This window comes from Fukomys damarensis, unplaced genomic scaffold, assembly GCF_012274545.1.
Source record: "Fukomys damarensis isolate Sample0158 unplaced genomic scaffold, DMR_v1.0_HiC HiC_scaffold_16, whole genome shotgun sequence".
Lineage (NCBI taxonomy): Eukaryota > Metazoa > Chordata > Mammalia > Rodentia > Bathyergidae > Fukomys > Fukomys damarensis.
In genome coordinates, this window is record NW_022900928.1 from 26047657 (window position 1) to 26072237 (window position 24581).

Consider the following 24581-nt stretch of genomic DNA (forward strand, 5'->3'; position numbering starts at 1 on the left):
TCTGGAGACAACCGTGCCTGGGATTCTATCTGACCCACACAGAGGCTGGGACTAAACCCAGATCTGCCCTGGGAAGGATCAAGCCTCATCTGCTAGATTCTGAACCCCAGGGAATTCCAGGGGCCTCCTCCAGTGGTTTGTGTTTCACATCCAGCCCCAGCTCTCTGTCCATCTGTGAGGGCTGGTCAAACATACAAACTTCCCAGGAGGCCTAGGTGCTGTCCCCCAAAACAAAAGGGCATTGAGATGGAAGCCTCAGCCCAGCCTGAGAGAGGATTCTTATGCAGCCTTCCTAGGCCTCCTATCCACATGAATGGAGGCTCCTAGAGACCAGTCAGCCTGCCCAGCTGCTGCCTTGGGCTGTGCTCTCCTGCAGGGCAGAATCTGGAGAATAAACAGGGTTTCAATCAACCAATCAATCAAATGGCGAGACTATCTATACTGTGCACTTTCTGAGTGCCTAGCCAGCCACATGTGATTGTGATGTGGAGGTAGGAAAAGCAGGTGCCATCACCTTGCTGTGACAGAGCTCACATCCCAGTTGAGGAGAAACACGCAAGAAGCAACTAGACAGGCAAGGAGATGACTCACTAAACATTGTACTATATGGCTCAGCCTTCAAGATCTATGAGAATTCTGATTATGAAAGACCGACACAGTAAAGTACAATGAGAAAAGTATATAATGTAGACTTTTGTGGGCCTTGGTTTAAATCAAGGCTCTATCACTGAATGGCTGTGAGACCTCAGGTAGCACTAAATCTGCTGGGGCATCACATTTTTCTCATCTTAAAAATGGACAGAACACAATTTGTTTGGCAACAGAATAATCTGTGGCATTGAATAAAGACAATAAACACAGCAGGTAGATAATAAATACCACCTATTACTACGAATTAAGATGAGCTTTCTGGAGAAGGAAGGGCTTGAGGTCAGCAACAACACACAAACAAGATCTAAACAGAGAGACAGTGTGAGCTGGAAGCACGGCAATGGCTCAGACAGTCTACATCCGGGGAGTGAGAGGCCACATGCGACCAGAATGGGGCTCCTCTTGGGAGGAAACAGCCAGGCTGGGTTTGTAGGAGTTGGGGGCAAGTAGGTGAGAGGCAGAGCTGAGAGCAGGATACAAATGGGGTGTGGACTTCACAGCTTATGTTCAGTAAATCCTGTGGGTTCTCAATAAGCCAGGCATCCTCACCCGCAACTAGATAGAAAATGTCTAAGAGGAAACGGACGAGGCAGACCTCTCTTCTGCCTCCCAGTACCCTTGTCAGTAAGATGAAGTGGGCAACTTTGGATGAATCACTGGAGCAATCTGAAGTTCTTCTCCATCATCTGTGAAGTGGGCTACATTATTTGCAAGGTTGTTGTAAGGATTTAGTGATTAAAGCCTTGGGCAGTGCTTGACACAAAAAAACAGTAGTAGTAGTAGTAGTAGTAGTAGTAGTAGTAGTATAAATGTTATTAAACATTAGTAGTATTAACAATACTATTAAAATATTTCAATTAAAATGTTTTATGTACATAAAATATACATTATATATATATATATATATAAATTTTAAGTAAGGAACTATAAACTTCAAATTTTGAATATATCTGGGTCCTAAAGGAAGTGACATAACTAAGCATGTTAGGGTGTATATCCTTTTGCCTACCTTAGTATTTGTTTACCTTGTGTTTATCAGTCTATGGGAGGTGGCTCTGAATGTTCACACCAAAAGCTTCAAAATGTAGGTGGTATCTCAATTAATGTTTTATGTACATAAAAAATACATTATATATATATATATATATAAATTTTAAGTAAGGAACTATAAACTTCAAATTTTGAATATATCTGGGTCCTAAAGGAAGTGACATAACTAAGCATGTTAGGGTGTATATCCTTTTGCCTACCTTAGTATTTGTTTACCTTGTGTTTATCAGTCTATGGGAGGTGGCTCTGAATGTTCACACCAAAAGCTTCAAAATGTAGGTGGTGAAAACTAAATGTACAGAAAATTCTGTCCATTATCCTCATTAATTTTAATAATTAGGGAGGAAATCTTATGCAATAAAAAAAAAACTCAATAATGATACCTTCTGTGTACTGAGCTCCTGCTATGTGCTAGGCATGGTCCTAAGAGGCTTGCATGCATCTTCTCATTTAACCCTTGCAGCAAGGGTGTGAGACTGGTCGATCAGCATCTCCACTTGGCAGGTGACAAATCTAAGACTAGAGAAGTCAAGCAACTTTTCTAAGGTTACAGGGATAACAAAAGGCACAGCTGAGAGTCAAACCTTGTTTCATCAGACTCCAGAGTACTTACCATTGATTCCTGCCAAAAGCCACTTGGAGAGAATAACAAGGACAGGACCACATATTGTTTTCTGAGGACCCTGGGCCTAGCAGCATTACTCAGAGAGGAGAGAGAAGGAAGCAGGATGTAGAAGGGCCTCATAATTCAGAAAGGAGATTTTCTGAAAAGCCCCCCGACTTTTCAAACAGGAAAGGGACAAAACAGGAACTGAGAAGCCACCAACTGAAGTGAACATTGTAAGTCCAGTAACACATTAGCCTGTCTGTTTTCAGTATTCTTGAAGCTCTCTCTGCCTCAGGTTCCAGGAAAATTCCTTGGGAAAATATCCAACTGGCTTCAGCCTTGTGGAGAGGATCTGTGTTATGGCTATGACTGAGCTGGCACCTTCGAGGCAAAGCAGCTCTTGGGCCACAGCAATGGTGGTAAGTAGAAGGCCCAGACAAGCCGCCCTGCTGCTGGGTCATGGGGAATTACGGCTTAGTGGTCTATGTTGCCTATAGGACCACGCCAAGAGGATGCCGGCCCACACAAGCAGGCAAGTACTCAGGCTGGTTCCTAATGTTGCTGACCCACCACTGTGCCCATCTCCTTCAGCTGTCACTGCTACTGGAATAAAGACAAAGCCCCTCCATGTGGCCTCAGATGCAACACCTGTGTCCCCAGGAGCCTGGCACCTTCCTCTGGCCACAGTTCCACCAGTCTTTTCCAGTCTCTCACACTTGCCATGCTTCCTCTTCCCACAGGATCTTAGTAAATGATATTTCTTCTGCCAGGAAAGCTCTTCCCACCCTTCTTCACATAGGAAAAGCTACCTCATCCTTCACTTTGGAGTGTAAGTTCACTTGGGGGGGTGCTCACTGTTCCAGGCTCTTTTGCTCCTCTGTGTTGCTCCTTTGTAGCATCTGTCACACTTGCAACTTCATACCTGCAGAATTAATGTCTGACTAGGCTTTAAGCTCCAGGGCCTGACCACCTAGCACAGTACCCCACATGGCAAGCAATATTAGTTGCATGAATTAATGTCTAAACTCCTTAATTTTTACTTGTTAATTTTTCAAAGGGAAGTCAGTCCTTTACAGGTTTATTATGACTGATAACTAGTAAAATTTGCTTAATGCTTTTCCATTTACAAAACACTTCCAACAATGTATGCAGTAAGTCACTTTAACTATTTATAGGAACGGTGCTGAACAACACAGCAGTGGTATACTGGCTTCCAAAACTTTCCCTTTCCAAACTTTCCTTGTGGAGACAAGGAAACAGATAACTCAACCCAGGAGAGAGTGATAAGTGCTCTCACAGAGGCAGGACAAGTACTATGGAAACCAGCAGCTACTTGGATGTGACAATGATGACCCAAAGCCTGAGTAATTTTCAGACAAGGTTTACATTCCTGGAACTCTCAAAAGATCCAGGGAGGGTGGTCGGATAGGTAACATCAAAGATATTTTATAGTGAAAGCCTCTGAGGAAGTTGAGACTCGCCCAAGACCACAATGTCAGGAGGAGGAGGGCCAACACTGGGGGTGGGGGCTGGACTCCTTCACAGTGCTGTCCTGTTCCCCACACCCTCAGCTGTAGGCCCTGGCTGTTCTGTGCTCCTGGGCTCAGCCAAATACTGGACTGTGTTGGGCTGCTGTCCCACAACTCGCCTACCTACGAAGTGAAGGTAAAGCTGCTAATCCAGTCTTCCCCAATTGCCTTCCATCCCCAGAGAGCAAGCAAAGACTCAGCAAGTCAGGCCCTGGGTGCACTGCACATTTGCTGTGGGGTGAGGGTCTATTCGAGCAGGACTGGGGTTTCAATGTGATCTGAACTTTTCCAGAGGGACTCAGCTTTCTCTTAGAGCTTAACACTGGGAACTGTATTTAAAAGTTTTCAGTGGAAACTTCATTAACAAGATTTGGAAACTAAAACTTACAAAAAAAGATTCAATGACAACAGTTACACAGCCAGTTTATAATTATGACAAAAGTGGAACCCAGGTCTTTTGGTTTTCAAAACTTGTGTATTATTTTTGTAATATTATGCTGCCTTACAACATTCTAGCATTCGAAAAACTGGTGTTGGTTATACCTTAGTATTATAAAAACTAATAATTTTAAGGAGCTCTAACTGTAAGGATCAAATTAAAGAAAGTAATGTCCTGTTAGACCTTAACCTCTGGTGTAAGATAAGGATTTTGTTTCAATCCAATGCAAGCCACAGGGATATTTACATATTTACTGATTAAGAGAGCTGGATGTTTTGGTTGTTCTGATGCCATCATTAATATCTTCCCATTCTGCCAAAATGTTACAACAATCGATAACAGACAGTCTCTCTGAGGCCTGGAGACAGCCAAATGTATTTACCAGGCAGGGCTTTTGTTAATTAGATAAAATTCCTGGATCAATGCGTAGAACATTTACCTATGCTGTAGCTAAACACATTCTGGACACCTCAATCCTAGCACATGGACAGCAAGTGCCTCAAGCTGGGGCATCCAGGGATAAGAACCAAACTAAATGATTCATACAAAGTTAGAATAATGTGTTTACCCCTTAACAAGACCCAACCCTATCTTCTTTCCTCAATTGCAAAACAAATCAGATTTCTTCTTTCCACAGCCATCTAGTAAGCCAGTTTGGGGTGGCATGAAAACCTTCATTTACTGTAACTATTATTATAGACAGCTGAGTTAGGTAGAAATACTATAGGCAGTCAGATAGGGCTAGGTACTTGAGAAAGTCAAGACAAAGGCGAAATATCACAACTGTGGCTGGAGATACATCTGTTGGAGACTCGGCCTCAAGATAAAAAACAGGATGACCAGTCCTATATACCTCCTCAAAGGGCAAACACTGGACCTAATGAAGTTTAGATAGGTATCAGACACCCCAGTGGGTGACCAGATACCTCTAGACCCACCATTTCCTAGAAGGAAATTTTTCTTTGCTCTTTCCATACACACTTGTTACATGACTTGTTTCCCAAGTGGATCATGATAATATATATATATTTTTTAAATTTCTTTTTTATTTTTCTTTTCTTTTTTTTGTGCCAGGGATCAAACTCAGGACCTTCCACTTTCGAAGCAGGCAGCAGAACCCCTGAGCTAAATCCCCCGCCGCTAAGTGACTATACTTGTAACATTATTGGCAGATCATGGCTGTAGCCCACATTGTGCCCACATGGGTTTCACTTTCTAAAACTCCTCTGTAAAGTAGGGTCCCAAGATACCCACTTGGGTCCCCTCCTGCCTCTCAGGAGCTATCCTATCATTAAATATCTTCCTACTCTTAACCTCCATTGTTCCTAAAATTCATTCTTCAATTTTTAGAGAATACAAGCTGGGCATATCAGATAGCTAACAGGCTGAGAGATACAATATTTTATATTTCATCTTCAGTATTATTTCCTGTATTATTTTCAAATCAGAAATCAAAATAATCTCCTTACTGATAATCAAGATTTATTTTTGAGAAGCACCACAGTATATACAATGGGAAGAGTAAAAGAGATCCATACATTCTATTGTCTAGTTGATAATTCCACTTGAATATGTCTCACTAGCATATTAAATTCAACACATTTAAATCTGAAGTCATAATTTTTTTACTTCCAACTTAGTCTTCTTCCAGGATCCTCATCTCAGTGAATGGCAAGAGCATTTACACAGACGATCGAGTCGAAAAATTAAAATTCACTAACACCTTTCATTCTTTCTTAACTAATCTAAGCCTATTCATCATCCAAATTTTGTTTGTTGAACATTTATTGTGTACCAGGCACAGTACCAGGCATGGACACTGATCTAACCATCTCCAGGTCCTGTCCAGATTACTTTCTTCATCTCAAATACAAACCTCTTGGTCCAAGTCCTATCATTCATCTGGATGCTTTTCAGCCAGTCTTCCTGAACCCACCATACCTCTCTACCAATGTATTTTCCAGTAGGCAACCAGAATGATATCTTGAAATGACAATCTAGCCAGTTTTTGTGGTATATTCCCACAAATCCCAGCACTTGGGAGGCTGAGGCAAGGGGATCACAAGTCTGAGGCTAGCCAGCAGGAGGACTGCAAATTCAAGCTCAGCCTGAGCAACTTAGTGATACAAGACCCCGTCTCAAAATAAATAAATAAATAAATAAATAAATAAAATAAAAAAGGTGCTGGGAATGTGGCTCAGTGTGAAGGTCCTGGGTTCAATTCTCATACTGAAAATGAATAAAATTACAATCTATTCATGTCTGTTAAAGTCTTTCATACATACACTGGCTTAAAATTCCTCAATAAGCTGCCAGCTGCTCTTACAAAAAAAAGTTGTCCATAGGGCCTACAGTCCCAGTGTGGTATGGTCCTCGCTTACTGCTCCAGCTTCATTTCATTCCATCTCTTCCCTGTGCTCTTCAGAGGCCACCCTTGCTGGGCTTCTCTCTAGTCCACTTCCTCACATCTTTTATTCTCAGGGCTTTCTAGCCTTTCCCTCTAACTGAACTTTCTTCCACCTTCCCTTCTCTTCATCCTTCAGAGTTTACTTTGATCTCATTTACTCAGAGACTTTCCCTTACTCATAAATACCTTTGCCTCCAAACCTTTCACATTCAAGGTTAGATTCCCCAGGGTCTTGAACTGTACTTTTTTTCTTTTTAAAGCCAGGATTACTGTAATCCCGGTACTTGGGAGGCTGAGGCAGGTGGACTGTCACAAATCCGAGGTCAGCCTAAACTATATAGTGAGTTCAAGGCCAACCTCAACTACATAGCAAGACTCTGTCTCAACAACTACAAAAAAAGAAATAGGTTTTGAGATATAACTTACCTACCATAAATTTCACATTTAAAAGTGTACAGTTCAATAGTTTTTAGTATTTTAGTATACTCAAGAGTTTTGCGACTACAACTACAATCTAACACCAGAAAATTTTCATCACACCAAAAAGTAACTCTGGCCCCATTAGCAATCACTCCTCATCCTCCTCCTCTCCTCTCGTACTGTGCCCAAGCCCCAGAAATCACTTCATTTCTATGGATTTATCTATTCTGGATTTTGTATGTAAATAGGATCACATAATACATGACTGTTATAGCTGGCACATTTGTGCAGTGCACCCCGTCACCAAGTTTGTGCTGAAACCTAGTCCCCAGTGTGATACTTGGAGAGGGAGTGATTATTAGGTCATGAGGGTGGAGCCTTCATGGATGGGACTAATAACTTTATAAAGAGAAACTCTGGGAGCTCCTTGATACCATCTGCCATGTGAAGACAGAAATGGTCAGGTGTGAACCAGAACCTCACTACACATTGACCAGAACTTTGATCCAAGACTTTCCAGCCGTCTAATACTGTGACAAATACATTTTTAGTGTTTATGTAAGTGTTAAGTATTTGGATTGAAAATGCCCCTCAGAAAGTTCGTATGTTCAGAGCTGGGCTTTGGAAAGTGACTGTATCATTATCTGATAACATTACAAGGAGGGGATGGGAACTGTAGGAGGCGTGGCCTAGTTTAAGGGTGTGGGGCATGGGGCATGACCGTGCGGACCATACCTCTTTCTCTGCTTCATGGGGAGAGCAGCTTCTTGTCACACTCTCCTACCATAGGAGGCTCTCCCACACTCAGGCCAAATGGAGCCAGCTCACCAGGGACTGAAACCTCTGAAAGTGAGCCAAAATACACATTTCCTCCTTTATGTTGATTTTCTCAGGCATTTTTTCAGAGATGGAAAGCTGGCTAACATGATAAGCCATCCAATCTATGGCATTCTGTTACAGTAGCCCAGACTTAAAATTGGACTTCTGTGATTGGCTTCATTCATCCATATTGTAGCATATCAGTAATTCTTTCCTTGCAATTTAGAAATGATATTCTAATGAATGGTTTAATAGTATTTTTATTTGTTCCTCATGTGATGGACTGACACTGAAGTTCTCCTACTTTTTGGCTATGATGATCAATGCTGCTATGAACATTTATGTACATGTTTTTATTTTTCTGGATAAATACCTAGAATGGACTTACTGGGTAGTAAGATAACTCTATGTTTAACATTTTGAAGAACTGCCAGGCTGTTTTCAAAAGTGGCTACACCATTTCACACCCCCTCCAGCACTGTATGAAGCTGCCATTTCTCCACACTCTCATCAACACTCGCTCTTATCAGGCTCTTCACCACCCTAATACATTTGCAGTGGTATTTTACTGTAGTTTTGATCTGCATTTCCTGAATAATGATGTTGAACATCTTTTCAAGTGCTTACTGGTCACCTATACATATTCCTTGGAGAAATGTATATTCAGATTCTTCGTCCATCTTTTTTACTATTGAATATGTAAGATTTCTTTATATATTTTGGATTAAAGTCCCTTATTGGATATAGGATTTGCAAAATATTCTCCCATTCTGTGAGACTTTTCATGGTCTTAATGGTGTTCTTTCCCATCATTTTATATATAGATATATCTATATATCTATATATATATTTTTTGATACGAGGGATTGAACTCAGGACCTTGCGCTTGCGAAGCAGGCGGCAGAACCACTGAGCTAAATCCCCGGCTTTTAATGGTGTCCTTTGAAGCACAAATGTTTTAAATTCTGATGTAGTTCAATTTTTCTTTTTTTTTTTCCCTTTGGTGCTTGTTCTTTTGAAGCCATACCTACGGAGGCTTTGCCCAACCGAAACTGACAAAGATTTACTTCTGTTTTCTTCTAAAAGTTTCATTGTGTTAATACTTATATTTAAATTCTCGAATCATTTTTGGGTTAATTTTTATATATGATGTTAGGTAAGGGGCCAACTGTGGTTGTTTGCATGTGACTATGCACTCGTCCTAGCACCATTTGCTGAAAAGACAAACTGCACTTCAGAAGTACGTAATTATAGTTCCATAATTATTCATCTGGCTCCGCTTGGACCATAAATACCAAAAGGGCAGGGACTATGCCGGTCTTGTTCACTACTGTATCTTCAGTACTCAGCCAATGCCTCACTCTTAACAAGCATTCATTAATAAAGGGTGAATGAACAATTATTAGCAACAATAACCCCATGATTCACAGGTTATAAGTATCATCACTTCCACAATACTAGGACAAATTAGGCAGGTTCTTGGTTTTTGACTTATGTCCCTGTTCCTGGCCAAGGGAGGCATGAGCTCTCTAGGGCAGAAACTAATTCTTCGAGCTTACTATGCTGCCATGCTCCCTCCGCCAAATTCACCCCAGGGCCAGGCACAGAGAATAAGCTGGACAGATGGGCAACCGAAGAACAGTCAATCAATATTCTCCAAGACGAGGTCTCTACCTAAGATCTCCAGCCCTCTAGCCTCAGATTCCGACCCAGAGTCAAAAACAACATGTAATTCGCCTCCTCACATGCCTTTTGGGTGGTTCCTTTCCCTAGTGTTACTACTCATACTATTCCTTTTGCCTAGAATGTCTTCTTCACCTATTTGCTGAACCTTCTCTATATTTTAAGCCTCTGATCAGTGCCATTTCCTTGGGGATCCCTAGGACCATTTTTCTGACCCCCCAGCTGGTGAGGGGCATCTTCTGGGCTCCTGTAGTACCTGTATTTGCCTGTCTCCAACATCAAAGTCTACTCAGACTCTATCATCGAGGGCAAAGATAATGCCTACTGAGGGGTCCTATGTGCCAAGGAGAGGACTCAGCACATGGCAGGTGCTCAGTAAATGTTTGCTAAAAAAACAAAAGAATCCTGGAGAGAAACAGCAGACAGCAGAGGTCTGAGGCTGATACACCAGGTTTCCTTCATTAAAGACTGTTTGGGTTGAAGAACGAGTTAGACACTTCGCAGAGGCCCAGCTCCCTGCAGGGTGAAGGAAGAGCGGCAGGTGTTGTCTTTCACAGATCTGACATGAAGGAAACGTGATCTCCATGGGAGAACAGGAGGCCTCACTTTTCCCATCCTGCTGGTCCTCACCTGGCTCAGCCTGAACCCGGACAGATGTGCTCAGTTGCCCTGTGCACTCTGTCTCGGGTGAGCAGTTCTTGAGGCTCCGGTGTGGGCCACCTGCTCATGCTGCCAACAGGCAGGACACGGGCCAGGTTTCCACTTCTGAAGAGTCAGGGCTAGATGAGCTCACAAGGGTTAAGTGCCTCAGGAGAAGGGAGGAAAGAAGGACAGAGAGACCCAGTAAGACTTGAGACTGCCCACTTCGGTTATACTGAAGTCAAAAGCAAACGTGTTCCACTGTGCTGGCGAATGGGACACTGGATGGGGGATGGGGGCCTGAGACACTGGAAAGGCACACAGTCCAGTGGCTGAAGGGAAAATGTAAAGAACAGAGTGTGGTGAGTGATGGACCCTGCTCTCCCCTTTTGGCCAGGCAGCCCACCCCCCGACACACACTAAGCCAGGTCCACAGAGGGCCAGCCAACAGTGCCCACACAACAGGGCCACTATCCAAGCACAAAGATGGTCTCATACTACGTGGGGATTCCAGATCTGTTCCGATGGTTTCAGCGTGCGAACCTCACTGGCTTTCCTGTGTGGCCTGACCGCCTCCTCAGTCCTGACACTGAGCCCTATCACTCCAACCTGACCGCCAACTTCTCATCCAGAAGATCCTCTTCCTACTACAGGGTCCTTCCTAAAGACCCTCATACTCTGCCAGACTAGAAGGGAGAGGGAGATCATGGCCAGCTGGGAGGGGTCAAGAAAGGCCTCACAGGGAGGCAGCACCTGGACCGAGCCTCATAAGCAGAAGGTGATGAGCGCAAAGCACAGAAGGTGGCCTGGATGGAGGGTCTGCATTCACTGCTCTGCCACTGCAGTTCCAGAGTGTTTTGAGGGAGGATGAAGTAATTCCCCAAGAAGAGCCCAGAGCTGCCCGAGGCTCTGGGCTGGAGACAGGAGTTGGCTGAGCATAAAGCAGCGCTACACACAACAGAGCCACAAGAAGCACAGCATTATTCAGCAGGTCTGAGTGTTATTCCAGAAATGAGTATCAATGACCATAACGATCACATACATGGTGACCCAACCTTTTGTAACCTGTGTGTATTTTTTAAAAATTGAGAATGGGATTCTATTCTGCTAGAAGAGCTGGTCTATTGGGTAGAGCTATGGAGCCAGGACACACAAAGGAAGACAGAAAGAGCAGCATGAAGTACACACACAGACTCTAGGGCTGATTGAAACTCCAGCCTGTTTCCTTCTGGAGGGCATGGTTCCCCCGCCCCCACCCTCTGTTAGCAGGAAGAACTGGGACTGGTGGGTTACACATGTGTTTCCTTGATACCTGAGCACAGGGACACTCCCCCCGGCCCCCCTCCAGCACCTCAGTGCCCAGCAGAGGCCCATTCATTCTTTCACGAGCAACAGCTGCTTCGGGTGAGAAGGCGGGAAGGACATCCTAAGTCAGGCCTTCCTCACCCTGAATCCTTCTTATGGAAACAGTCTACAGATCTGCATTTTCCCCATTCGGTTCATCCTACATTCCTCTGAAATGTAGCCCTAACCAGGTCATTCCCTTGCTCAAAAGCCTCCCATGTCTCCCCACTGCTTATGAGATGGGTCCACAAGCTCTCACCCCAGCAGGCCATGCATACCCCAGCTCCTCTAGAGTCACCGTCACTCCTTCCCCACACGCTGCACAAGATCTGCCTCAGCTGCATAACACAACCCCAGGCCCAGCTAGCCAGCCCTGTTGTCACCTGCCTCTGCTCAGCTTGTCCTTGTGCTGTGGTTCTGGTTTTTTTCGAGACTAGGTCTCACTATGTAATTCCTTCTGGCCTTGAACTCACTGTGTAGCCCAGGCTGGCCTCAAACTCATGGTGATCCTCCTGCCTCATCCTCCTGGGTGCTGGAATTATAGGTGTGCGCTGTGGTTCTGCATGAGATGGGGCTCAGGGAAGAGCCTGTGTTTCACTGTCTTGGATTCCGTAAAGGATTCCTTTACTTGGATGGAGTAAAGCAAGTCTTCATGACCAAGGCAGGGGAGGGAGGAGAAAAGCAGCCTGGAGACCTGGGACACACATGAAAAGTGTCCACAGACACCATCCACACCAGCAAGAATGAGTCATCACTACAATTCTCTTGGGTCACACATAGTTTCTCTATTCTTTGGGCAGGTGTTTAGTTGCCATTAGAAAAGTGTGCATTAAAATAACACTTGGGGACTCAGTGACCTAGGTTAGTCAGCCTCCCCAAGTGAGGGAATGGTGCTGCTTTGTAAACACACTGTCTAGGCTGTGCTACCCAGGGGGCGCCAGCAGCCTGGCAGGTAGCAACAGGTGAGTTCAGGGTAAACAAGGCCCAGCTCCTGCCCCCTCACTCCCTTGTAATACAGCAGAATGAAGCGAGGCTCATCTGTTTCTGGGGCCATGAAGATGACACACAGCCTGCAGTTATGAATGGCTCTTATAACAAGATGACATCTGTGCTTGGTTTTTTAAGATGCATCATTGCATGTTTATTAAACTATTGCTCCATCATATTTATTTGGCTACAAAACAACTCCCAGCCCATACTTCCAAAAGTGGTTTATTAAAAACTAAGCCTTGAACATTAATACTCAAAAGCACCCTGGAGAATCAATAATAATGCTGCAGATAAAATGAAAGGGAATCAAAGCAGTAAGTCTTGGTGGGGCTGTGGCTGCCTTTCAATACTTTCTTGCATGTTCAGGCAGCTAGAGTGGGGAACAGCCCTGAAAATTCATGGTACCCCAAACACCTGACTTCCTGTCTAAAATGTGGGTGTGATGGCAGGGATGGGGCTGCTTACAGCCACTTAGATCTATTCAAGGGGCCAAGGGGAGGCCCAGAGGGGTCTGTAATTTCTGTAATCAACAGCCTTTACCTGATACTCTTGCTGGTTCAGTCTCAGCACCCATCCTGGACAGACTCTGCCCTACCCCTAGCACCAGGCTGGGTCTTGCCCTGCTCAGTAACAAACCTCAAATCCTACCACAGTGGCCTGTGGGACCAGCTGAGCCCACGGGGCTGCAGAACCACAGTCTGTCCCTGCCAGAGGGCCAGTATGGGTGCCCTAGAGCACCTCTGACACAAAGGTCTCTCTTCCAGCTCCCTCTTAAATCTCCAAGCCTTCCCCCTGGGTGCCCATCCACATCGGGTCCACACAGCAAGCAGTAATGTGGCCACTTTCGGAGACAAGCAGTGTGAAGATTCAGAGGCGAACCACAAGGTTTGGAAAGGACTCCAAATCACGCCAGGTGAAGATTCATGGATATTTGCGGGCTATCTCCCTATCTAAGATAGATAAAGGTTGATCTGGGCCAAGGGAGCTCAGGTGACTGTGTGACTACAGAGAAATCACAGGGGGCATTTGCGAGGATTTCTTCCAAGGCAGTCACACAGGAAAAAGTGCTCACCTCCTCAGCCACTCATGTGGGGGAGAACAAGGCCTGGGGGTCAACACTCACCTGGTGACTTCTTGTACATTGTTGGTGCGGGCAGCTTCCAGCAGGGCTGCATCTGAAGAGAGAGGGGGAACTGGTCAGAGCCCTGGTTAGGACCTACCCCTCAGGGCTGCTCAAAGGGCCCATGCAACAGTGGAAGTACTTCAGAAACACAGGCTTTAACAAGGGAACCAATGTCACAAAAAGGCTAATCATCCCCTCCCCAGGTGGTGTCCACTTAACAGTAACAACCTTTTATCCTTTCTCGAACAGAACCCAAACTCTCCACTCCTCTCACCGTACAGGGATGCAGGTGAAATGCTAGGGCCTCACCTCACCCACTGAGCAATTCTCCAGCTCTTCAGAAGATACAAAGCTCTGTGTATGCTTTACCTTTCTATTAACCATTCCCCGACCTGGTCTCTCTCCCCCAGTTCTACTTCTTTAGCATGGTTTTGAATCCTGATGTCACAGGTCACAAACACAAACGGAAGGGAACAGAGAGTGGTAGGCAGCAATGTGGACCTCTCTAAAAATGGAGCCAACTTCAACCAGGATCATCAAGACCTGCTTGGGCCAGGGATTTAGCTCAGTGATTCCACTGCCTGCCTTACAAGCGGAAGGACCAGAGTTTGATTGCCAATACAAAAAAACAAACAAAACAAACAAACAAAAAAACCCAAGACCTGCCTGGGTCCAACTCACTCTGCCACCTACTTACCATGTGGCAGCCCCTTTCCTTCTCAACCACTGCTTCTTGGACTGTTAAGCAGAGACAATAGTCCTTGCTCTGCCCGCCTAACAAGAACGCCGAAGAAATGAATGATGGCTGAAAATCTGCAAATTCCCCGGTTCCAAGCACAGAGAAGGGAGTCCCGCCACAGAGAAATTATCAGGCCTAGCGGAAAATCAGCACTAAGCCTGGCTTTTCTGGCCCAGGCAGCTGGTCTGTTGGCACCACCTTGTGGCCACAAAGAAAAACTGCCAGATATGGAGAAAAGTCAACAGAAGGTGTAATTCTTTCATAGCTGAAGACCAAGTGACCATGGTGCCCTCTATGACCAGTTTGGTTCTGAGCTACATTGTTGGGCAATGGACTGACTGCTCCCCAGCCTCCTTGAGGAGTTCTCAGTTCAGCTACAAGACTTATCCAGTGAGACACGAGAGAAGGCGCTGGCGCCAGGGGTAGCAGTCCCAATGCCACACTTGCTTGCTATATGACCACCTAGCCAACTCATCTCGTCCCTGAACCTCAGTTTCCTTATCTGCACAATGGGGACAAGACATCACCTTGTGTCCATTAAACCTAATTCTGTTCAGACTTTGGTGCTTCCACTCCACCTTCTGTTGGACCCCACGGCCAGGTCTTCCCTCCTTGCCTTACCAACTGCTCTCCCAGCAACATTCTCAGCGCCTCCAGCTGCAATGGGACTACCCTTCCTCACAGACAGCTATACCTATTCTGCCCGCACTCTGCAAATGTAAGTGGCTTCTGAAGGTCAAGAGAGTGAGAAATGAGCTGAGATTAAAACAGGGCCTCCCAGCTGGGGATTCAGCTCAGTGGTTCCACCACCTGCCAGGCAAGCCCGGGTCCCAAGTTCGATCCCCAGGACAAAAAAACAAAAAACAAAACAAAACAAAAAACCAACCAACCAACCAAACAACAACAACAACAAAACAGGGCCTCCTGGCTCCTGAAGGGTGAAGTCAGGGCACAAGATAGCTTCCAAGTCAGAGGGTTAGGACTGGTCATGGCTTTGGTCATTATCTATTTGGGTAAGTATACCCACGTCTTTTTACTGAAATTCACACGCTACAAAGTCCAGCCTGGAGCCCCCAGGAGCCTTAGGCAAGACTTGGGACACCTTTCTCCAATTCATGCATGCACACTTGCTCAGGACATTCCCTACTCATGAACCTATCATGACTCTCTACTGCCTACAGAAGAAATTTTCCAAACCGTCCCACCTGGCACGCAGGCCCTGTTCCATCTGCTCTCCCCTGGACCCACACTGACCACTATGCTACCCTTGCACACACCAGATTGACTGAAGGCTCTATATGGAACACTATTTCTATGTACTAAGTACCTATTAAGTATTTAAAAGACACTGTGAGGAAACTTGCTAGTATCAGTTTTTTAAAAATGTACTTCTTGCTCCTGTGGGGATCACAGTGTCACTTTCCTTTACTTCCCCTGCTTCAACCTTCAAGGGTGTCCGATTCTCAAGGCAGGCTTTCCTGACCTTGCTGGTCCTCTAACCTTCCAACAACACACAGCACCACTCACCAGCCCTGCACGCCTAACTGCCTGCACCGTCCCCTTGACTGTGTTGTTAGGACTCCCAAACACCTGGCTCAAAACTAGGCACAAATAGGTATTCAAAAAAATGCTGAAACTTACAGAACGATGGTATGCACAAGCCAGCAGAGCCCTCAGAATCTATTTCAATGCTCTCATTTTGTAGAGTGGAAACAGGGCCAGTGAGGAAGAGCAAAAGTCTAGATTCACAATGGGAGTTAAATGCAGAACCAAAACAAGATGCCCAGTATCCTTACTCACTCTTCAAAGCCCTTCTTTTACAACAGGCCCCATCCAGTTGAATAAATAAATAAAAGTCAAGGCAGTCCATTTACTCCAGAGTCTCAGAGGCTGTGATGCATGGAATCCATGGACACCATGCTTCAGCGTGTTCCTTAGGAATAACGGAGAACCTAAGTGTTTAGGCTCACACAGGCCACACAAGTCTGGCTCTCTGCCCCACTCCCTCTGTTCAGCTCAGCTTCTTGCACCCAGCTGAGAGACCACTCTAGGTCGGCCACTCCTCCTGCTCCCACTGCTCTGGGTCTCCAGGGATCCAACTGCCTTTTGCCAACTTTTTCACAGGTAAGATCTCCTCAGGCCTGAGACCAGACAGACCAAAAGAGACTGACAGTCACAGGCCACTGAACTATAACCGGGGTCAAAATAACAGTATTATAAGAATACCGCACTGTAATTACATGTCTCGTCCAACACTCCTACAGTACAGTAGAAAAAGTGAAACTCAAAGAGAGATTTCCCTATGACACGAGAGTATCAAACTAGGTTAGCTCTTCAACATCCTGCCCCTGGAACCACATGTCTGGTCCCTCCAGGCTGAGGTTATACAGGTCTAAAATTACAGGCACACCTGGCGTCCCCATCCTTCAAAGATGCAGGGTCAGGACACTCCTCCCGCCTCTCCCACACCCTTGAACCCAGTCTGGCCCCATAATCACCCTTATTGGTCGGATTCTTGCTGTAGCAATGAACCACCAGCGCCGTGGCCAGGGCCCACATGCCCAGTCCAGCCCTGTTGGGGAACCCATTCCAGCGGTCTTGTCCTAGGAGAGTTTCTTCGGGGCTAGGAAGGCGCTCCCACGTGGAGGCATCCAAGCACTGGGTCTCGGTAATGCTTCCCTGGCGCCCCCCTGTGGCTGCCACGTGCCCGGGGAGCAAGGGCAAAAATGTTCCAGGGCGCCCTCCGGCGGCAGCTCTCAGCCACTGCAGCTCCGCACGGTCCCCAGTGATCATGCTCCGGCCAAAGGCAATTCCATGGTTCTGGATAGATGGAGCCCTGAGCAACCGGAGGAGGAGCCGCGGCGCCGGCGCTGTTCTTCTCAACATCAGGGATCCCAACATCGTGACAGTTGCTTCAGTAAATCCCTGGTGCCGGCCCCTGTGCTGGCCACGGCCAACATGGCTGCCGCGGCGCGTTCGAAGACGCCGCGAAAGGGGCGGGGCTGCGCACTACCTCACGGGAGTCGTAGTCCACAGCCCTAGATCTTTCCACAGTTGAAGAACAAATAAACTACACTTCCCCGAAGGCGACAGGATGGCATCACAATGACTCCTGGTTTAGCCCTGGGCATGTTGGGAAATGGAGTTCAAGAGGAGGGGCGTGGCAAAGACTCGAATCCCAGAACCTCTTTCCTTTGGTAAAATACGCGACACAATTTCTGACAAGTGAAATTTAAGTAAGGATCTTCCACAGAGGCATATTATGAGAGCCATGCTTCTTTTTTAAAAATTATTTTTTATTGAGTTTATTGGTACATTTTAGGTATACAGTACAGTTACATTCATTATTGGGATCTTGTACCTTTACATAACAGGTCTTGGTTCTCATTTTTCCCCTTGTCCCTGCCCTCCCTTTGCCGTTCTTCTTTAGTTTATTTCTCATTTCAGCCTTTCAAAAAGATGCCTATCGTAACCATCGTACCGAAATAAAGATATCGTTTATTTTTTTTTTATTTTTATTTTTTCTCTACGCAGACTTCCTTTCGGTTGAAACATCGACTCCTGCACTTATTTATGCTATTTATTTATCTGTCTCTACCTTTGCAGTACTGGAGGCCGAACCCAAGACCCCATACATGCCAGGAATGTTCTCTACTATTGAGCTACATCTCGAGCTCTTTTTATTTACTTTGAAACAGGGTCTTGGTGAGTTGTTCGGGGTGGCCTGGAGCTTGATCCTTCTGCTTCAGTCTGCTAAGGAGCTGGGATTACAAGTGGGTTCCACCTGTGTTCTTTTGGAAGCGCTTTCAAGTGGGCTATCTCTTGGGATCCTCGTGGCAGCTATCTGCCTGTTACTCTCTTTCCCAGCAGAGAGAATTTCAATTCAAAGGTGAAATGATTTGTCATTAAGTCGCCTGGAGTAAAGCTCAGGTCTTTCGACGTTGAGTCCATGCTTTCCAAGAATTCCTATACCCAAGCCTCATTCCCTTTATTCCAGTCTAGTAAGCAAAAAGGAAGGTCTCTTTTGTGCCACTCTGGCTCTTTCTCCTGCGTGTCCTGTAGGTCCGCTTATACTTCACATTATTGGAGCCCACTCCAACCATTCCAATTAAAATAGTAACCCAACCCACCTCATCTTTCTTATCTTACCCAATTTTTCTTTCTAGCATTTTCTAGCACCTGACATACTATATCTTTTATCTTTTTTTTTCTTCAGAACAACGTGAATTCCATGTAACAGAGACTTTGTTTTTTTCACTTTTATATCACTAGCCCCTCAAACAATGTTTGGAACAAGAGAGGTACTCCAATATGTCTTCAGTGAATGGTTACTCTCACCTTATTAGTATGGAGAAATTGAGTATGAGCTTTGGCTTTAAGATAGACCTGGATTTTAGTTTTGACTCTTACATTCACTACATGTGTGGCATTTGACAAACTCCTTTACCCCTCATTATAGTCAAAGATATTTTTATCTTTTGTTATTGCTTTTATTAAATGAGATAATGTGTAGAAAGCTCCTAACGGCTGTCTCTAGCTTATAGGTGGTCTTCAAGAAATGACAGCTTTCATTGTCTTCTCTGCTCTGGGGGTTCATTGCATTTGCTACTCTAAATTTCCCTAGGGGAGAAATGATTCTTCTCATTTCCCCATGCTTTAGTAAGACACACAGCAATAGCTGTTGATTGAATGAATTTTTAAAAAGTTTTCAATAGCCAAGCTTCTGATCTTCCTATTTTAAGAGATTTCCAGGCTGTCTTGTCTTGTTAGCCACCCCATTCCCTACAGCAGCTTCATCCTCTCTGGATTTCTGCCTTTCAGCTGAAGACAATTATAACAGGAACAACAATCTCTGAGCTTCCATTACCGGTGGATCACAAAACAAAGTGTATCTTAGTGTGTACAGTTCCTAACCCCTTGCCACAGACACAACCCAAGGCCCTTTTTACTTAGTACTGCATAATTGTCAAGTATGTATCTATCCATTGATTCATTTGCTTTTCACAGATAATGTCTATGAGGGGTATAAGAGAGACATTAATTATACTCTCAATATTTGGTAGGGATACTGAGAAGGTTAAGTATCAATGTCTGAGTGGGATGTAGTAGGCAAATATGTAAACACCTTTTGGAATCATCTGGAATGCAGAACAAAATCTAAGCCAACAGCAACTACTTTGAAAACCCTTGGGTCCAGTTCTAGCATTAAAAAAATCTTGACCCCACATTAGCTTCCTTTTGGTCTGCTCAGTAAGCAGAGATTAATATAGCTATGGCCATGTGCTTCTAACTGTTGGGTTGGGGGATAGAGAAGTTGATCTTCATTTAGTTTGCAATGAGGTGACTGGTCAATACTGGGGTGGGATTCAGGAGGAAGCAGAAAGCAAAGAGTCACTGAAGTTGTGGTTACTCATCTCCATTGCGGATTGGAGGCCATTCTGTGCCACCGATTCTGCAGGCTTCAGAGGAAAATACCTTTCCTGAAATCAGAACAACACACATGCACACGTGTGCACACGCACACACACACCATCACCACCATCATGTATTTCTAAACAAATAAGTAAATAAACAGCAGCTGAGTTTTTCACTGTGGACAAAGAAGTTCCAAATTAAAAAAGAGAGAAAGCTGAAATGGTCTTGTGGTGTTGGATTGGATTGGAAATGGAAGTATTAGTATAAAGCTCATGGCTTTTAAATACATACACAGATAACACAGAAATATAAATGGATTAGTACTCACATTACCTAGCTCCATCCTCTGAGAAGGTCTAAAAGCACTGACATCCTAAAAACTAACCTTATTTAACACCCAGATATAAATATCAAGTTACCTCTGGAAAAATGATTGCTTTCAGGAAAGGAGCAAGGAAAATACAAAATGAGCCAGGAACATCTTAGGTGCCAAAAAGTAACAGAAGGCTCAAAAACCACATGCAGCTTTGTGAAAAGAACTCAGGAACCAGTAATGAGAAATGTTCCTAATGATCTAAGCTGGTGCAATTTGAAAAATGGTGACAATATAGGAGGTTTATCCCTGGAGTAAAACATACACCCAGGGGTATAAATAATCAAGCAAATAGAAAAAAGAGGTATAAGTAGGGGAAAAGATAATGCTTCCTTACAGTAGAAGTTCAATCAGTAAATATAGAAGGAAGAAGGAAGTAGAGGATTATTATTAGGCAAACACCACAGTAATTAATATTTCCAGACAAGATCCACAGGTGATGCTAAAGTTATTGGTCACTAGGAAAAAGTTTGAGGAGAAATAGGATTTGTATAATCTTAAAGTATCTTCTGCAAGATATAGTACTCATCAATTTACAAAAACTTTACAGTGCAGAAACTTGCACTTAGCCATGTGGCCAATTCAGACATCATCAGTAATAAAACACGTAAACATCACCAATCCCTTGATAGGATGTACCGAGAAGGACACAACATTATTTCTGCGGCATTTTGTCAACCATACATGACCTCACTCCAATCATGAGAAAATATCAGACAAACCTATATTTAGGGACATTCTACAAAAACCTGATATAGCGTGTATATTAATTTACTATTGCTTCTAATAAATCACTAGGAATATGTCACTTTAAACAACTGCTTGATATTTTACCATTCCTGTGGGTCTGGAGTCTAGCATATTTTAACTAGATCCTCTTTTCAGGGCTCAAAAAAGCTGAAATCAAGGTGTCAACCAGCTGTATTCAATGGAAGCTCAATTAGGGAAAGCTACTTTTCCACACTCCTCATTGGTTATAGAAGATGCTAATTTTGGGGAATTGGAGTGAGGGGTATAAAGGAATTTTTCACGCTATTTTTGTCACTTTTCTAAAATGAATTCAGAATAATGTTTTAAAGAAAATATGTAACATACTTAAATTTCTCCTTCTGAATGAGATTGGTGGTTAGTAAGGGAAAATGAAAAAGGAAATCACAATGAAAAGGAAAAGAAAAAGGATGAAGTGTTAATTTGTTGATTGATTCATTCCACAACATTTTTTTTTTTTTTTTTTTGTACTGGGGATTGAACTCGGGACTTTGTGCTTGAGAGGCAGGCAATAACACCGCTGAGCTAAATCCCTGGCCTATTCAACAACATATTTATTGGACATCCACTAATATACCAGCTACCACATTACTTGATTCATTGGTGCTAAAAAAATAAGGTCTATGGCTTACTCATTTGTGTATCCCGGACACCTTGTACAGTGTCTGCCACAGAGAAAGTGTTAGCATTTTTATTTAATTCTGACAATCATCAGAATCAGCCCCCCCCCACCATGTTACAGAAGGAGAAGCTGAGATTTATAGAGATGAAGTGACCTGTGTCACATGGTTAGTGATGGCTCAGTCCGTGTTCCGAAGAATTTACTCCTTCCACCGTGTCGTGCTGCTTTTCTGTTTTGGGTAGGCACTATTAAGTTCAAAAGTCATCTATAGTATTAATTGACACACAAAATGTACATTGTAAAAAAAGGCATGACACATGAGTTCTCAAAGAAATCTCATACTTATAAGACTGATGGTGGCTAGACTCCCAAATCCTTTCAGGAAATTTTAGTGGAAATTCTTGGGAATAATCTTTTTTTTTTTTTCCTAGAAAGTTATTTAATCAGGTAATGGCACAAAAGATACAGTTAAAAATATGATATTCCTCTAAATATCGAGAGTGACTGATACATATTTCATTCTGATTAATCTTTACTAGTTAAAGTTATTTTCCCATACTGATGATTGAACCCAGGGTTTTACACATGCGAGGCAGGCACTTCGCCACTGAGCTACACTCCCAGTATTTTCTTTAATTTTTATTTTGAGATAGTGCCTTGCTAAGTTGCCCAGCCTAGGCTGCCTCAACCTTCCATGCCTAACTTATTTTTTCCCACTTTGTAGTTCTGGGAATTGAACTCAGGGCCTTGCACAAAGTTAAGCAAATGTTCCCATGTGGAACTACAACCCCAGTCTTTGAATATCTTTAAAAAAATGTAGCGTAGTGGTGAGTGGTTAGTGGATTGGCTCTGGAGACAAGGAACTCATTCCTGCCAATCCTGCTGTATAATTACCACACAGCTATCTCCACATCCAGTCTTCTACTACTTGGGAGGGGGTAATAGAAATGAGCTACGTTAGTAGTAATAAATGTAGCAATTTTTATGAAGCATTTACTATGTTCTAGTCATGGTGCTAAGCAACTGTCCTGCATCAAATATCCATATAAATGTTCACAGGGATGCATATGTCAAAAATTTTATCAAATTTATACTTTAGAAATAAAATATATGAAATTAATTATACTTCAGTGAAAATGTTCCCAAATACTATAATGTGACATAGTTCATCTCTCATATTGGGAAATATATACTGTACAAATTATATTTGTGTATATAAAATAACTGAGTAAAAAGTTTGTGAAGAAAAGAACACTCATTTTACCAGTGGGAGTGTAGGCAGGTACAACCTCAGTGGGAAGCTAACTGTCCACATTAAAATACTGGAATTTAAAATATAAGAATTCCTGCCCGTGTATAATATAAGGACTGTTTTAAGATATTTGTAATAGCAAGAGATTAGAAGCAGCCTAAATATTTAAGCATTTTAAGTATTTACTACACAGATAAGCAAAACAGTTTTTCCTCTGGGATGGGCAAAAGGGGACTGGGAGTAAGGGAGAGAAACAGGGAGACAGGAGAGTTTATTTTTCACTGTGTTCTTAAAGTTTGTACGGTGTACACATATTTGTTTATTCGACCCACTCAGTCAACCAATCTCTTATCTATGAATTAATTCAGTATTTACTTTACCTTTTAGCATCTGAAAAGGCATGTGGTTTTTGTTTTGTTTTGGTCTGTTCTGTTCTGTTTTTCTTTTGTAGCACAAGGGATTGAAGGCAGGCCTTGCGTTGAGCTACATCCCCAGCATTCTTTTTCTTTCTTTTTTTTTTTAGACAGGGTCTCGCTAATTGCCCAGGTCAGGCTTAAACGTGTGCTCCTCCTGCCTTAGCTCCCTCCTCCTGAGGAGTTGGGATCACAGGAGAAAGCCACTGTGCCACCCACACTGGCATATTATTTTTTCTTGAGTGGAAACACTGACATCTTGTGGATTTTTAAGACAATGCCGCTAGATATTAAAACCACAAAGATTTCACTATTCCACTCCACTCCATTCCTCTCGACAGATACGCATTGAATACTTATCCTGGGCTTGCGTCCAATTTTTAAAGCTTACATTTTTAAAGCTCGCCTTCATTTATTGAGCACTTGCACAATAGGAAGCGCTGAAACATAGTCACGAACAAGTCGTGACACTCCGGAGGGGAGTGCAGTCGATAGCAGTGCTAACCCGGAGGGCTAAGCACCACCATGAGGGTAATTCAGATTTCCCTAAGTGGGCCAGGAAGGTCTCCCAAAAGAAGTGACACCTGAGCTGAACTCAAGAGAACCAGAATTGACCAGATGAAGAACGGAAGGAAGAGCACTAGCTGGTGTTGGTGCGGGTTCTTGGAGAGCAGGGTCACACTGAGGAAAGAGAACATCGAAAATTCCCGGAGCAAGAGTGTCGTGCCCCGCCCCACACCAATGCAGGTTTAAGAAAAAGAGTTGCTCAGTGTGGCGGAAGATGAGAAATAAGGCTTAACCAGACAGGTAAAAAAAACTGACTAGGTTTTCTTAGTGAGTATGTGGTGAGCCAAGAATTTGAATCCAGGACGAAATGACCACCACTTCCTCTTATTCTTATCGTGAAGGTTTTCCTCTGTGAGCCTCTCCTGGCCCCAAGGCTACTGTTCTGCACCTCCCAACAGGGCTCTAGGATGGGCTGCCTGTCCTCCTTCCCCTTTTTATTTCCTTCCTTCCTTCTTTCCTCTCTTCCTCCCTTCCTCATTGCTTGCTTTCTGCAGCCCTGGTGTTAGGAAGTAGAGAGGGAAGGCTCTTTGGGTCATAAGTAGTAATTTAGGTCTCAGAGGCGCTGTCCACATTGGTTTTGGTCCACACTGGTCAGCTTAATAGATAGAGACAATGATGATGACAATGATTCTTGCAACGGAGACTCTTTCTGCCCACCCGGCTAGCTGTGGCAGCAGGGACCTGGCATGAGCTAGTGAGCCTTGACACTGAAAGCTGTGTCTCTCAGTGGT

General features: G+C 43.9%; 1 protein-coding gene across 2 annotated transcripts in view; it reads right to left on the bottom strand.

Annotated features, from left to right (window-relative positions):
- Positions 1-17464, bottom strand: part of Clpb (caseinolytic mitochondrial matrix peptidase chaperone subunit B) — a 140248-nt gene extending 122784 nt beyond the window's left edge. The window contains exons 1-2 of one of the 2 annotated variants that reach the window (XM_010603218.3): positions 16939-17464; positions 13702-13753 (exon numbers count right to left, since the gene is read on the bottom strand). In XM_010603218.3, coding sequence (XP_010601520.1) covers positions 13702-13753; positions 16939-17341 — 455 coding nt within the window. In that variant the 5' untranslated portion in view covers positions 17342-17464. The remainder of the gene's footprint in view (positions 1-13701; positions 13754-16938) is intronic. The other variant, XM_010603219.3, reaches the window with a different exon arrangement.
- Positions 17465-24581: the final 7117 nt, after the last annotated feature.